Source organism: Podarcis raffonei, chromosome 3 (assembly GCF_027172205.1).
Source record: "Podarcis raffonei isolate rPodRaf1 chromosome 3, rPodRaf1.pri, whole genome shotgun sequence".
Lineage (NCBI taxonomy): Eukaryota > Metazoa > Chordata > Lepidosauria > Squamata > Lacertidae > Podarcis > Podarcis raffonei.
The window spans coordinates 108,096,550-108,109,002 of record NC_070604.1 but is presented as its reverse complement, the minus strand read 5'-3'; the positions used below and the strand labels follow the sequence as shown (position 1 = coordinate 108,109,002).

At 45.3% G+C, this 12,453-nt stretch overlaps 1 protein-coding gene across 13 annotated transcripts in view; it reads right to left on the bottom strand.

The window, feature by feature from the left end:
• The window catches only part of SLC8A1 (solute carrier family 8 member A1), a 309,346-nt gene that overhangs the window by 33,315 nt on the left and 263,578 nt on the right, over nt 1–12,453 (bottom strand). For 10 of the 13 annotated variants that reach the window (XM_053383508.1, XM_053383510.1, XM_053383507.1 and 7 more), the window contains 3 exons: nt 10,018–10,086; nt 4,094–4,224; nt 981–1,080 (listed from right to left, as the gene is read on the bottom strand). In XM_053383508.1, coding sequence (XP_053239483.1) covers nt 981–1,080; nt 4,094–4,224; nt 10,018–10,086 — 300 coding nt within the window. The remainder of the gene's footprint in view (nt 1–980; nt 1,081–4,093; nt 4,225–10,017; nt 10,087–12,453) is intronic. The other 3 variants (XM_053383504.1, XM_053383505.1, XM_053383506.1) reach the window with 1 other exon arrangement.

Genomic DNA, 12,453 nt, shown 5'->3' with positions numbered 1-12,453 from the left:
GGACCCCTGACCGTTAAGTCCAGTCACGGACGACTCTGGAGCTGTGGTGCTCATCTCGCTTTACTGGCCAAGGGAGCTGGTGTTTGTCCGCGGACAGTTTTTCCAGGTAATGTGGCCAGCATGACTAAGCTGCTTCTGGCGAACCAGAGCAGCACACGGAAACGCCGTTTACCTTCTCACTGGAGCGATACCTATTTATCTACTTGCACTTGATGTGCTTTCGAATGGCTAGGTTGGCAGGAGCAGGGACCGAACAACAGGAGCTCACCCCGTCGCGAGGATTCAAACTGCCGACCTTCTGATCGGCAAGCCCTAGGCTCTGTGGCTTAGACCACAGTGCCACCCGCGTTCTATCCTTAGTCTTCCTCAAACAATGCTCCACCTTTCCCAGCTCCTCTGTAAATTTAATCAAATAACAACCTGTTTCAACCGAGTCCTATCCATTTTTGTAATAAACCAAATATCAGAGCAATCTAAGTTCTGGTTTGTTGCCTTGTTGCTCATAGTCCTCCTGGACATGCCAGTTTTCCCTACGGTGCGCTATGTCTCTAGAATGAAACACATGTTCCTTGAGTTAATGTGTGAAATCACATTCATGTGGAGACATGGACATACAACACAGAGAACAACATGAGAACAAGTGTCTAAACTCTGTTACTGTACAGCTTCTATAGATATGAGTGGGGCTTGCATGACAGCCCTATGGAAACAGCATTAAAAGGAATGGAGTTTGTGTTGTTGCTTTTCTGTGCTGCTCCCCAAGCCCAGTAGCGGAAAACTTCAACACACTGCAGTGCACAATCTGTTCAAAAAGCAGGGTGATGTTTGCCTAGAAGCCCTGAATACCAACTCTACCTGCTTTGCTTTCAAAGCCAAGTGCAAGCTAGGTATATTGGGGTCAGGTTTCACTTGATGCCCTTAAGCCAGGAGAAGAAGGGCTTTTCCTAATTCATGGCACGTGCAGAAATAGAAAAACTCACCGGCGCTGACAGTGATAGCTTCAATGAACTGTTCTCTCCAGCTGTTTGTTCCAACCACAAGAGCTAGGTTTGTCTTCTTAATGAGCTTGTCCACGGTGTTCTGCAGACGGATAGACACGCGTTAGAAAGTTAAGCACATTGTCACTCCAGAGGCTTGAGCTCACAGAAAGAAATCTAAAACCCCTGTGAAGGATGCTGGCTGGCTTCAGAACATTTATCAGCAATGAAAGTGGCTGAAAATGTACACACATGCAACTCACCCTCCCCATTCCATATTGCTCAAAAAGAAGGTTTGGACTGTGTTTGCAACGTGCCTGTTAGAATATTGTTTGTATTATGCTTTTAAGTCTCCATTTTGCATTTAAAAGGCCTGGAATATTTGCACTCAAAGGATTTCCATAAATGTTTTTGAAGCCCAATCCTATACATGGGAATAGAACCTAGTACTGTCTGCTCTTGTGGACTTCCGTGACCTCCAGCAGTGGCTTTCCAAATCACCCACTTCCTGTTCCTCCACTGAAAAGGCCAGAGATTGAAGCTGGGGTGAAAGAAAGACAGAGCAAGAATAGATGCACAACCAATATGGTTTCCAACACCTTGTGAGGAAACTGCTGAAAAATACCTTCAAAACTGCCAGTATGCCAGAAAAGTTCTTTTTGTGGCCATCCTTGATTTCCTCTAAGTCAGACTGTACCCTTGTCTGCATCTAGTACAGTGGTACCTCGGATTACATACGCTTCAGGTTACATATGCTTCAGGTTACAGACTCCGCTAACCCAGAAATAGTACCTCAGGTTAAGAACTTTGCTTCAGGATGCGAACAGAAATCATGCTCCGGTGGCACGGCAGCAGCAGGAGGCCCCATTAGCTAAAGTGGTGCTTCAGGTTAAGAACAGTTTCAGCTCCAGAACAAATTAAGTACTTAACCTGAGGTACCACTTTATCGATCTTCTCTACTTGTATTGAATCTGGGATCGCCTTATGAGGCAGTTTTATTTCCCAGAATGCAACTAACTAAAATTGATATGCATTACATATGGAGACCAATAGCTTCTTCCCCCTTGCAAGTGAAACTTAAGAGGATTTTCTTAAAAACCACGTAATGATTAAAACTCAGCCGGGCCATCTGGGGCCAGATAAACTTGCTTTGGGAGCCAGTGGACCATCCTTGATTTAAGAGACGCTCAGGATATTTTGGCTGAGTGACACAGAAAATGTGGAGGCAGTGAACTCTCTCTGCCAGCCAGTAGTGCTCCTTCCCTATTTGTTTATGGAAAATTCTGCCTGATGGAGAACAGAAAGCAGCGTGTAAAGCTGCAACATCTGATTTCCCCACGACAGCCCCAGGGAATGCAAATAAAGAAATAAATGTGTCATTCGGAATGTAAATGTGATACAACTGTTAGTGCTATGGACCAGCCTGTGTTTCCGCTGTAACGGAAAGAGCCAGAATGGTGCAGTAGTTAGGGAGCTAGTTTAGGCCTGAGGAGACCTTTAGCTCACAGAGTGAACTGAGCGATCTGCTCTCTTCTCTCACAACCTAAATCACATGGGGATGCTGTTGTCATGAGGATGAAGGGAAGCAGGAAGGAAAGCTTCTGCTGCTCCAAAGTCTTTGGAGAGATAATTAATTTGGAGTCTTTGGTGGGATGTTTTAATTTACATTTAACAGCTTGTGGTCCAGGATGTACCTTACGGACCACTTGGTTTCTTATCCCTCCCTTCAGATGTGAAGGAAATAAGCAGCTATCTTATCTTTAAAAGACGTCTGAAGGCAGCCCTGTTTAGGGAGGTTTTTAATATTTAATGCTGTATTGTTTTTAACACTCGATTGGGAGCTGCCCAGAGTGGCTGGGGAAACTCAGCCAGATGGGCGGGGTATAATATAATAATAATAATAATAATAATAATAATAATAATAATAATCCCTAAGGTCTTCAGGAGAGTTACTGTTAGTGGTCCCCCATGGATTGGTATCCGCCAGGAATTTTGGGGCCCAATTTTACGGAACCCCATTCCAGTTGAGATCAGACAAGCCACCACCCTGTTGAACCTCTGGTGCCGAATGAATATTTCTTTTTTTAAAAAAAAAGAAATAAAAATAAAAATTAGTAGACTTTTCAGTAGACTGGAAAATTCAGAAGACTGAATTCTGATGCCATTGTTTTAACAGATTTTCTAGCTTTATCAGTTTAGTCTACCAGTACACCTCTTACAGATGATTTTAATTAAGTGGTCTACGAATTGCCAAAATAAATAACAAATGAATACGGTTAGAAACCGATATTCTGAAAGGCATGGAAGACCGAAGTTTGCTCTCAAGATGTGAGCTCCGTCCCTGTGCCCTGCGTCTGTGGGGCTGTCACCTGTTGATGCTAGGAGTGGGGTGGCACTGTTGGCCTCGCTCCCAACAGTGTTTCTGGGCTAGCCATGCCCCCCAACATCCACACTCAATGGGTAGACCTTGGGGGTGGAGCTATTCTGGATAGGTGACTTGGGGAGTGAGCCAGAAGCACACAACCTTACTCCTATTGCAACGAATGAGATCTCAACATGTGTGCAATGCACAAATAGGACTTAACTATATTTCACAATCTGAGAAGCTGGAAGTACTTGTGTATGTTGCTGTCACCTTTGAGAAAGGCTTATTTATATCCCTTCAATTCACACAGACACATTTTAAAAAATCCCAACAGAACATGGTTCTGGGTGCATCATTTAACTTCCTGAAAATGTTCGCTTTCATTTTTTTAAAAAATTAGTCCTTATGATTGCTTGGGGGGGGGGGGAAGACCACAGAAGGAAGAGGAACAGCTGAGCAAGGCTTCCAGTGGCATAATTCCTTGCCCTCCTTGTGAAGATCAGAATTAGAAATGCATGCAAAAAGCAGGAAAAAACAGTAGAATAAATTATGTAAATCTGCCTAATCAGCATAACTTGACTAAATGGTGCAATCTGCCTTTTCTTGGGACAGAATTTGTTATTTTTTTCGGCACAGGAAAACACAGACCTGGCCTTATGTTGTGCCATTTTACACAGATTTGATCCCGATTCAAAAAGAGGGCTGTAATAGTTTGGCAGGGAAGAGGGCTCATGGCAGCCCTATACTGCACCTTAAACTCGTAGGACTCCTCAATAATCACTTCCAGCTTCGTATGCTCCCCTAAGATGGGGCGCCCCATTTCTGCAATGCGACGCTCTTCCTCCTCTTTGCTCGTCAGTGGTTGCTTCTCTTCGTTCTCTTCTGGAAAGTGGGGAGAGAGAGAGAGAGAGAGAAAAGAATAAATTTACAGATTTTGAAATAGGGCTTTCACTTCTCCACAGCCAGCTTCTGTCAAATGGAGCTGAGATCTACTATTTATATTCAAATGTGCCCCATTGCAATGGCAAAAGCAGGCAAACATCTGTTATGGAAAAAGGACAGGCCGTTAAGCAAGGGGCCAGCGCCTGCATGGCGAGGGGCCTGAACAGTGCTGCTGCAGATGGTTTGCCTGGAAGCATTAGCAAATGAGATCACTGGCTCATAACGTCTCCATATTTCAAGTGATTGCTTCCCCTCAGCCACACCAATCTTGCTATACCTCAGTTTAGGCTCTGGCAAATCTTTGGCAGCTCAAGGAAATGGAGAGAGGCACTGATACAGGGACTCCTCTCACTATGATGATGACAATGATGTATTTTAATATCATTTTTTCATAAACAAACAAATAAAAATATCACAGAGCAGTGGCTATTCTGTCGAGGCCAGGCCCAGTTTTGCTGCTACGAGTACATCGAGGGTCTACTCTGAGTAGGGTTTTTATTGAATACCACCCTTAAGATTTGTTGACTTGTACGCCTAAAAATGTAGCTGGTTGGAATCCAGCATTGCTGGATAAAATGTCTGGGGAAACCTGGGCCGCCCACATTGGAAGTGTTGATTTTCAAAAAAAAAAAAAAAAAAAAAAAAGCTCAAAGCTCAACAACCTTTGTGTCCAAGTTTCACTTTTTGAAATAGGGCAACACTATGCTAGTGGGAATTCTTGTGCTTGTTCCTGCTAGCGTAGCTGTTTATCGTATTTATCTTTATGTTATTTATTGAATTTGTTTGTCGCTTTATCTTGCCCAGGGCAACCCCCACAAAGATAAAGCCAAGAAGAAGAAAAATACACTAAAAATATCCCACCCATTTCTAAAAGGCCAAAGGCCTGGCTACAGTAGGAAGCAGTGAGAAGGATTATTGTTCTGTTCTTGTTCTTCTTATGCATTTTGTCTTTTTATCGTGTATTTTTGTAATACGAACCACCCTGAGATCTATGGATGAAGGGTGGTACACAACTTTAATTAATAATAATAACAACAGAGGAAAATTTTTGTCTGGTGTTTACACCGCATTTACTCGAATGTAACGCGCACCTCAGATTCGATGGTGCATTGGATTTGATTGCAAGCTTGAAAAATACCACTGGCATAGCAAATACTTTTTGGGAAAAATTGAGGTGCACATTAGATTCGATGGCACATTAGATTTGTGTACATATATTATATAATGAGAGTGCCAGACAGGCTTATTTAGTAGAATCTGGCCCTGTGTACACGGCAAACAAGTGCTTGAAAACACATGTACCATACAAGTACTCTTCTTAGGCTATTAAACACCTTGAACTTAATGATTTTACAACCTCCTCCCTTTATAGGGTGATGAATATTACTTTGCTTACTTCCAAATGAGGTGAGCCAGTCTTGCTGTGTTTGGAGGTCCTCTTGCTCAATCTTCTGAGCAGCGCATTTGGGCTCTGCCCCAAAGTCCTACCTGGATGGCCACAGCTCCTTGCTTCCTAAAGCATTGGGACTAGCTGTGAATGGCTGCTGGATGCGCACTCAGAGGCAAACCTGGGTTTGTGCAATGTGTGCAGTGGCCCTCGACAAGGACTACAGATCCTTGACAACTCTACTTAGTACAATGCACGTATTTTCAAACACCGGTGCATGCCACCTTCATACTGTGATTTATTTATTAAGTAGCTTACAGACCGCCCGACACCACAAAGGCTACAGGGTTGTTCACAATGATCAAACAATGCACTAACCATACAAACTTAAAAAGATTAAAAACAACTGCTTCCACGCAACTCAGCACCAGCGCAGTCATATCTTACTTCTCCCCCAGGTTCCCCTCATACAAAAGCCTGCCAGAAGAACCTTCCCCTGGTTTACTTTGCTCCAAGCTCAGACTGTGTGTTTGAAACGATCTTTCTGTATTTTGTACCCAAGAGTACCAATGTGGGTGACTGGCAATCTGTTCCCAGCCCTTGGTTAACATGCCAACTCAGAGCAAATTTAGCTTAGTCCAATAAATGTTCAGGGTTCCTCTTTTTCTTTACTTTTTTGAGGTGGTGGGGAGCTGTGCTATGTACCCTATGGAATGCTTTTGCTGTTAGGGACCCCTCTTGCATTCTGTGGGTTTCTGGCATTTCGGAATAAGAAACTCCAAATAAATAAATAAATAAATCCATCCTCTTTTTTAAAAGAGGCACCTGGCAACTCTATTCATGTCTGAGCATGCACAAGTTCCTCTTGCTGGGAAGGAATTTAATTCTTTGCTCTGTGCCAGCCCCTTCAGTTCTCTTTTCCTTTCCCCACTTGTAACCCCCCCCCCCACACACTTTTGTTCTTTGGAAGAAGTGAATCTGGAAGGTGCTAATGCAACTTGATTGGTGTTTCAAAACAATGGGAAGCAATTTGTTAATTCAAATGCTACCCAAGACAATGATGGTGGAGGGGAGGGTGGAAACAACTGTGATTTTTTTGTTTTTGCTGGAAGTGCCTGAACCAGCTGCTGTAGAGAGAGCGGGACTATGAGGGAGATGCAGAGAAGCTGGGGAATGGGTGCTGGTGTTACCACGTGGAGCCCCTAGGTGGCTGCAGAGGGCAATGCTTTGCAGAGGGCACCAGCTCAGAGAGAAAGGGGTCTTCTTTCCCAGAAATACCCCGGACGCTTGCATAAGTTATTCAAGAGCGGCAGACGCCAAAGAAAGGATGGGGGAGTTGGATTGGAAAGGAGGTGAGCTTTCCCGCTATCCCGGACCGCTTTTAAAATGCTGGCCATCGGGAGCAAAGACTTTCGCCCACCGCCGGCCTTCAGAAGAGGTCCTGGACCTCTTCTGAAGGCCGGCGAGGGGCAAAAGTCTTTGCTCCCCCCCGCCTGCCTTCCCGGGACAGCGGAGACTTCTCCGCTGTCCCGGGCGATCTGAAAATGCTGCCCGCTGTCGTGGGGGCTTTTAAAATGCTGGCAGTCGGGAGGAAAGCCCTCCTGTCCCCGGAGCTTGCGGGGTGGGAGGTGGGGAGAAGGGCTTTTCTTCCCACCGCCAGCCTTCAGAACAGCCTTCTGAAGGCTGGCTGTGGGAAGAAAAGCCCTTGTCCCTCCCCCCAGCCTTCAGAAGAGGTTGGGGGACAGACTGTCCCCGGACCTGGTCTGAAGGCGGTTTCCATAGGAACGCATTGATTGATTTTCAATGAATTCCTATGGGAAACCGTGCTTCGCAAGACGAAAAACTCGCAAGAAGAAAAAACTTGCGGAACGAATTAATTTCGTCTTGCGAGGCACCACTGTACCTTCTTGAAGAAACCAGAGGCCTTTCTCTTGGGCATGGTCGGCCAATTGGTGTTAAAGAAGGATAGAACGTTTTTTATGTATGCTACAACAGCAGCAAGAATACTTATTGCAAAGTATTGGAAGATGCAAGATTTACCCACTCTGGAAGAATGGCAGATGAAGGTGATCGACTGTATGGGATTGGCGGAAATGACTGGCAGAATCCGTGACCAGGGAGAAGAGTCGGCGGAAGAAGATTGGAAGAAATTTAAGGACTATTTACAGAAATATTGTAAAATTAAAGAATGTTGAATGATGCTGGATTGAAATTAAGGGGTTTTCAGCTGTAATGTTCTGAGATAAGGATTTGCTGAGTAAATAATTTGAATTGGAATACAAGAAGGGGAGGTATGAGGAGGTCAGGGAAATATGTCATTGAAAACTAAGTTTTGAGAATTGTATGTGTTTTTTTTTCTTTTTTGTTTGTATAAAACTGGAAACTTAATAAATATCTTTATATATAAAAAAAGGGTTGACAAAATATTACCTGGCAGGCAGCAAAAATAGGCTGTCATAAACAGCTCAGCTGGTAGAACATGAGACTCTTAATTGCAGGGTCATGGGGCGAAAGATTCCTGTATTTCAGGGGGTTGGGCTACAGGGGGCTCATGGTCCCACCCAACTCTACAATTCTATGGTTCTAGGACTGAAGGTTGGGCTCAACTTTGTGGGTTATAAGTTGGGCTGATTTGGATTGGAATGATACCTCCCTATTTTAAAAGACAAAAGTAGTTATCCTTAAATTGTCAGAATCCTCTAAGGCCAGAGGGATGAAAAGGCCTTAGAGTTCCAGTCCTAAATCTTACTTCAAGGTGAGTTATTTGTTCCTATATAAGGAAGGTCAGGAGCTCAGCTCATCATTATGCATTCCTCATATAATGAATAATCATGCACACCCTACTTCTCTCTAAATTGCTCCCTGATAACTGCTACTACAAGGGCAACCAACTTGAATAAAATATTGGGGGGTCCCAGATAAGCCCCATCCCCGATCCTAGTGCTGGTGAAGGTTTATTCCCCGTCCCTCACCTCACTTTTTATCCCAAAACAGCTCTGTGAGGTTGTCTGGTCTCAGAAACAGTGCCTGGTCCGGGGCTACTCTGAATCCTTAAAAAGGAGAGCTTGAACACAACTCTCCCCAGATATAAGTTTCTAGGCATCGGGTTGCATTCCCACCACCACCCAAAATCAATGAAGGTGGGCTGCAAAATTATGCATTTGCTTGCTTGGACATATTTTTAGGACCCACCTTATTTCTGTGACAATAAGGTGTTTTAAATTGCTTTTAAATATTGCTTTTTAATTGTTGTAACCCGCACTGGGACCTTGGGGCAAAGGGTGAATTAACAACAACAACAACAACAAGTGGGGAGCTTTAACCTCCAAGTCATCTAGTTTAATTTTTTTAAATGATAAGCAACCGGGAGTTGCTTCCTCTCTTGTCCTAGCAGAGCTCTGTGAACCCAGTTTGCACTCTCTGTCTCTCCTCTAATCACAAGGGCCATAAAAGGTTTTTGCCCAGTCCTAGCTAAGTTGCCATTCAGCAACCCTATTACAAGTTTGTTTACAGGGCTTGTTGGGAAATGAAGTCCAAAGATGGAAATGAAAGAAAGGCATCAATGCCCATCAACTTTAGGGTGGCCAGGCCCCCTCAAATATTTTATGGGTGTGTGTGGGGGTGTGTGTGTCAAAGTGACATGGGCCCCTAGGCGTTGGTGCTTATTCCCACTACGTTGGATCTCCCCACCTTGGCTGAGCACTGGGTGAACAAGACCCAGACGACTTTTCCACCTAGTTTCTTATAATGCACAAAGCATTTCTCTGATTAATACTGTGCTTGGGTAGAGAGATGCAGACTTCCAATCGCCTGCTTTGCTCTATCTCCCCTCCTGGTCTCTCTCCCTTTTATGTGGTAGTGGGGGGAGGCGAGAGCCTGCCAAGTGATCAGTTGCAGCCACACCCCATCATTTCTGGCCCACCTGTATTTACCCCTGGTTGGGCCAGGAGTGCTGGTGTGCAGAGACAGGTGCTGACCATTGGCAGCTTCACACACTTTCCCATCACAAAGCTCCTAAGAGATGAGTTGTACGATGGTTATGGGAAGAGTGAGCCAAGTCTTTTGTCAGCTTTTATTTGCCTACAACCTCACTTGGATCAAAATACTGATTCATGACAACTTCCTTTAACTTAGGACGGGACAGATGTCTGCCTGGCAGGCTTAGATGATGCAAGCAGGCAGTGTGAGTTGCTATTAAAGAGCAGCAATTTGCCAGTAATTTAATTCGTACCCTATTTTTCAGTGGAACCCACCCACGCCCTGCTCCAATGCACCGTATATATGAAGTCCTAAACTATTGCTAATGCACATTATCTGTGGAACAGGGACCCTGGCAAACAGAATACCTTGAATGTTGATTACAGTAGAAGGAAAGGGATGGTCTCTAGGATGTACCTTCCGGAAGACAGGTTTGCCTAGCAAAACGATTGGCAAAAAGTAAAAGATAAGTGGGTTGCTTTGAGTTTTGGTGGCCGGGTTAACACTTGGTGTTGTTAGATTTGGTTAGCTGCAAAGTATCTACCTGGTTAATGGCAACTTCATGTGAGGTTATTGCTATGACAATTTCCCACAGGGGACTCTCAAGCACCGCCTTCCCGCATTTTCAAGAATAAACAGAGCCATGAATGAGGTCCCAGCCAGCCTGCTCAAGTGCTTCAAAAGATTAGACTGCTACTCGTCACCTTTGAAATGGTGGCCTCCTAATGGAAATCTATTTCCAATCACAATTTTGCAGCTTAAGATTTCAAGGAGGGGGAAAAATGATTACGGCGAATGGGCACTTGTACATTTTTAATGCAGTCTTTATCATTCTCTTCTTTCCTATGCAGTTCCAATCTTCCCCTGGGTTCCTCAGAGCCATAGCTATGCTGTAGTCATTTCTCAAGAGAAGTTAACAGAAATACATAAATTATAAAGTACTCCTTTAGCCTCAGGGCTGAAGGGCTGGCTGCATCTGCTCACCTGGTCGATGCTGGTGGAGAAGCATGGAGTAAAGAGCAGGCAGAGATTAACAGAACTCCACTGAGTTCTGGCAATTTCAGGAGACATGAAGAGTCATAAAGGACCCTTGGTAGGTCTGCTTGATAATGCTGTTACTGAGATGTTGACCTTACTCAATGTCAAAGACATCAGTAAGTTCTTAGAACAGGCAGGCTTCTTAAATTATAAGGGGAAAGCTGCTTTGCAAAAGTTCTGTGGATGGCATACTGGGCAGTGTTTAAAAGTGAATGGCTATCTTTATCACAGCATTAAATTCTATTTAGGATGCAATCCTATGCACATTTACCTGGGAATAAACCTCACTGGAACTTAATTCAAAGTAAGCATTAACAAATTTGCCTTGAACAAGTCTAAGATAATCTTGTTTCCAAAGACACGATTTCACTTACAGATTACTGAAAAATTAAATCCCATTTTTGGTGAAAGAAGTACCGTATTTTTCGCACCATAGGACGCACTTTTTCGCCTTCAAAAATGAAGGGGAAATGTGTGTGCGTCCTATGGAGCGAAGACAGCATAGCCCCGCGACCCTCTGCCGGCTGGAGAGGTGACGCGCGGCTATGGCAGGAGCCTCTATAGCCGCGCGCCATCTCTCCAGCCGGAAGAGGGTCATGGGGGGCTAAAGAAGCCCCGCGCGCGCTCTCCCGGCTGGAGAGATGGCGCGCGGCTATAGAGGCTGCTGCAATAGCTGTGTATCACCTCTCCAGCTGGGAGAGGGTAAGCGGGGCTTCTTTAGCAGGAGCCTCTATAGCCGCGCGCCATCTCTCCAGCCGGGAGAGAGCGCGCGGGGCTAAAGAAGCCATAGCCCCGCGACCCTCTCCCGGCTGGAGAGGTGACACGCGGCTATGGCAGCAGCCTCTCTGCTGCGCGCCTTTGCGCTGCTCCCCGACCTGCTCTTTGGGGCTGGTGGTGGGCTTCCCCCCGCCAGCCTCAAAGAGCAGGTTGAAAGGAACCTGAAGCCTGCAGAGCGAGAGGGGTCGGTGCGCACCGACCCCTCTCACTCTCCAGGCTTCCAAGGTAGCCACCTGAAGGCGACTGAACGCACCTTAAACGGCACCTTGTTTTAGAGGGGGAAAACAAGAGGGGGGAAATTCTCCCCCTCTCTGCGCAGCGCCTCCTGCCGCTTCGCTGAAGGGGCGCTGGGCAGAGAGGGGGAGAATTTTTTTGTCTTGTTCACCCCCCTCTAAAACAAGGTGCGTCCTATTGTCCGGTGCGTCCTTTGGTGCGAAAAATACGGTACTCACATTAAGAAGTACATTAAGTACTCACTTCTTAAAGGCAGTTCTTAAAAACAAACTCTTCTGCACAAGAGCTCTTCATCCTTAAAGTAAGAAGTCATCTTACAGGAGAGGTGGAGCTTTAGCAAGGGGAAGCTATTTATTTGTAGATTATGCTTAAGCCATCTGTGTCTATTATAGACGTTGTTCAAAAATAATTGCTCGGTACAAGGGATGCGTAAAATTCCCCTGTCTTTTTCTGGAATGAGCTAAACTAGGTTGGATTTGGAATGGGTCCAAAGCTGTTCATTTAAGAGTTCTTCCTATTTCTGAGCTTCAGGCCTGGTTTTGCTCCAGGTTATGTCATTGGGGGGGGGGGACGACAAGACCTAGAGGTCTTGGGACGTGGGTGGCGCTGTGGGTTAACCACAGAGCCTAGGACTTGCTGATCAGAAGGTCGGCGGTTCGAATCCCCGCGGCGGGGTGAGCTCCCGTTGCTTGGTCCCTGCTCCTGCCAACCTAGCAGTTCGAAAGCACATCAAAGTGCAAGTAGATAAATAGGGA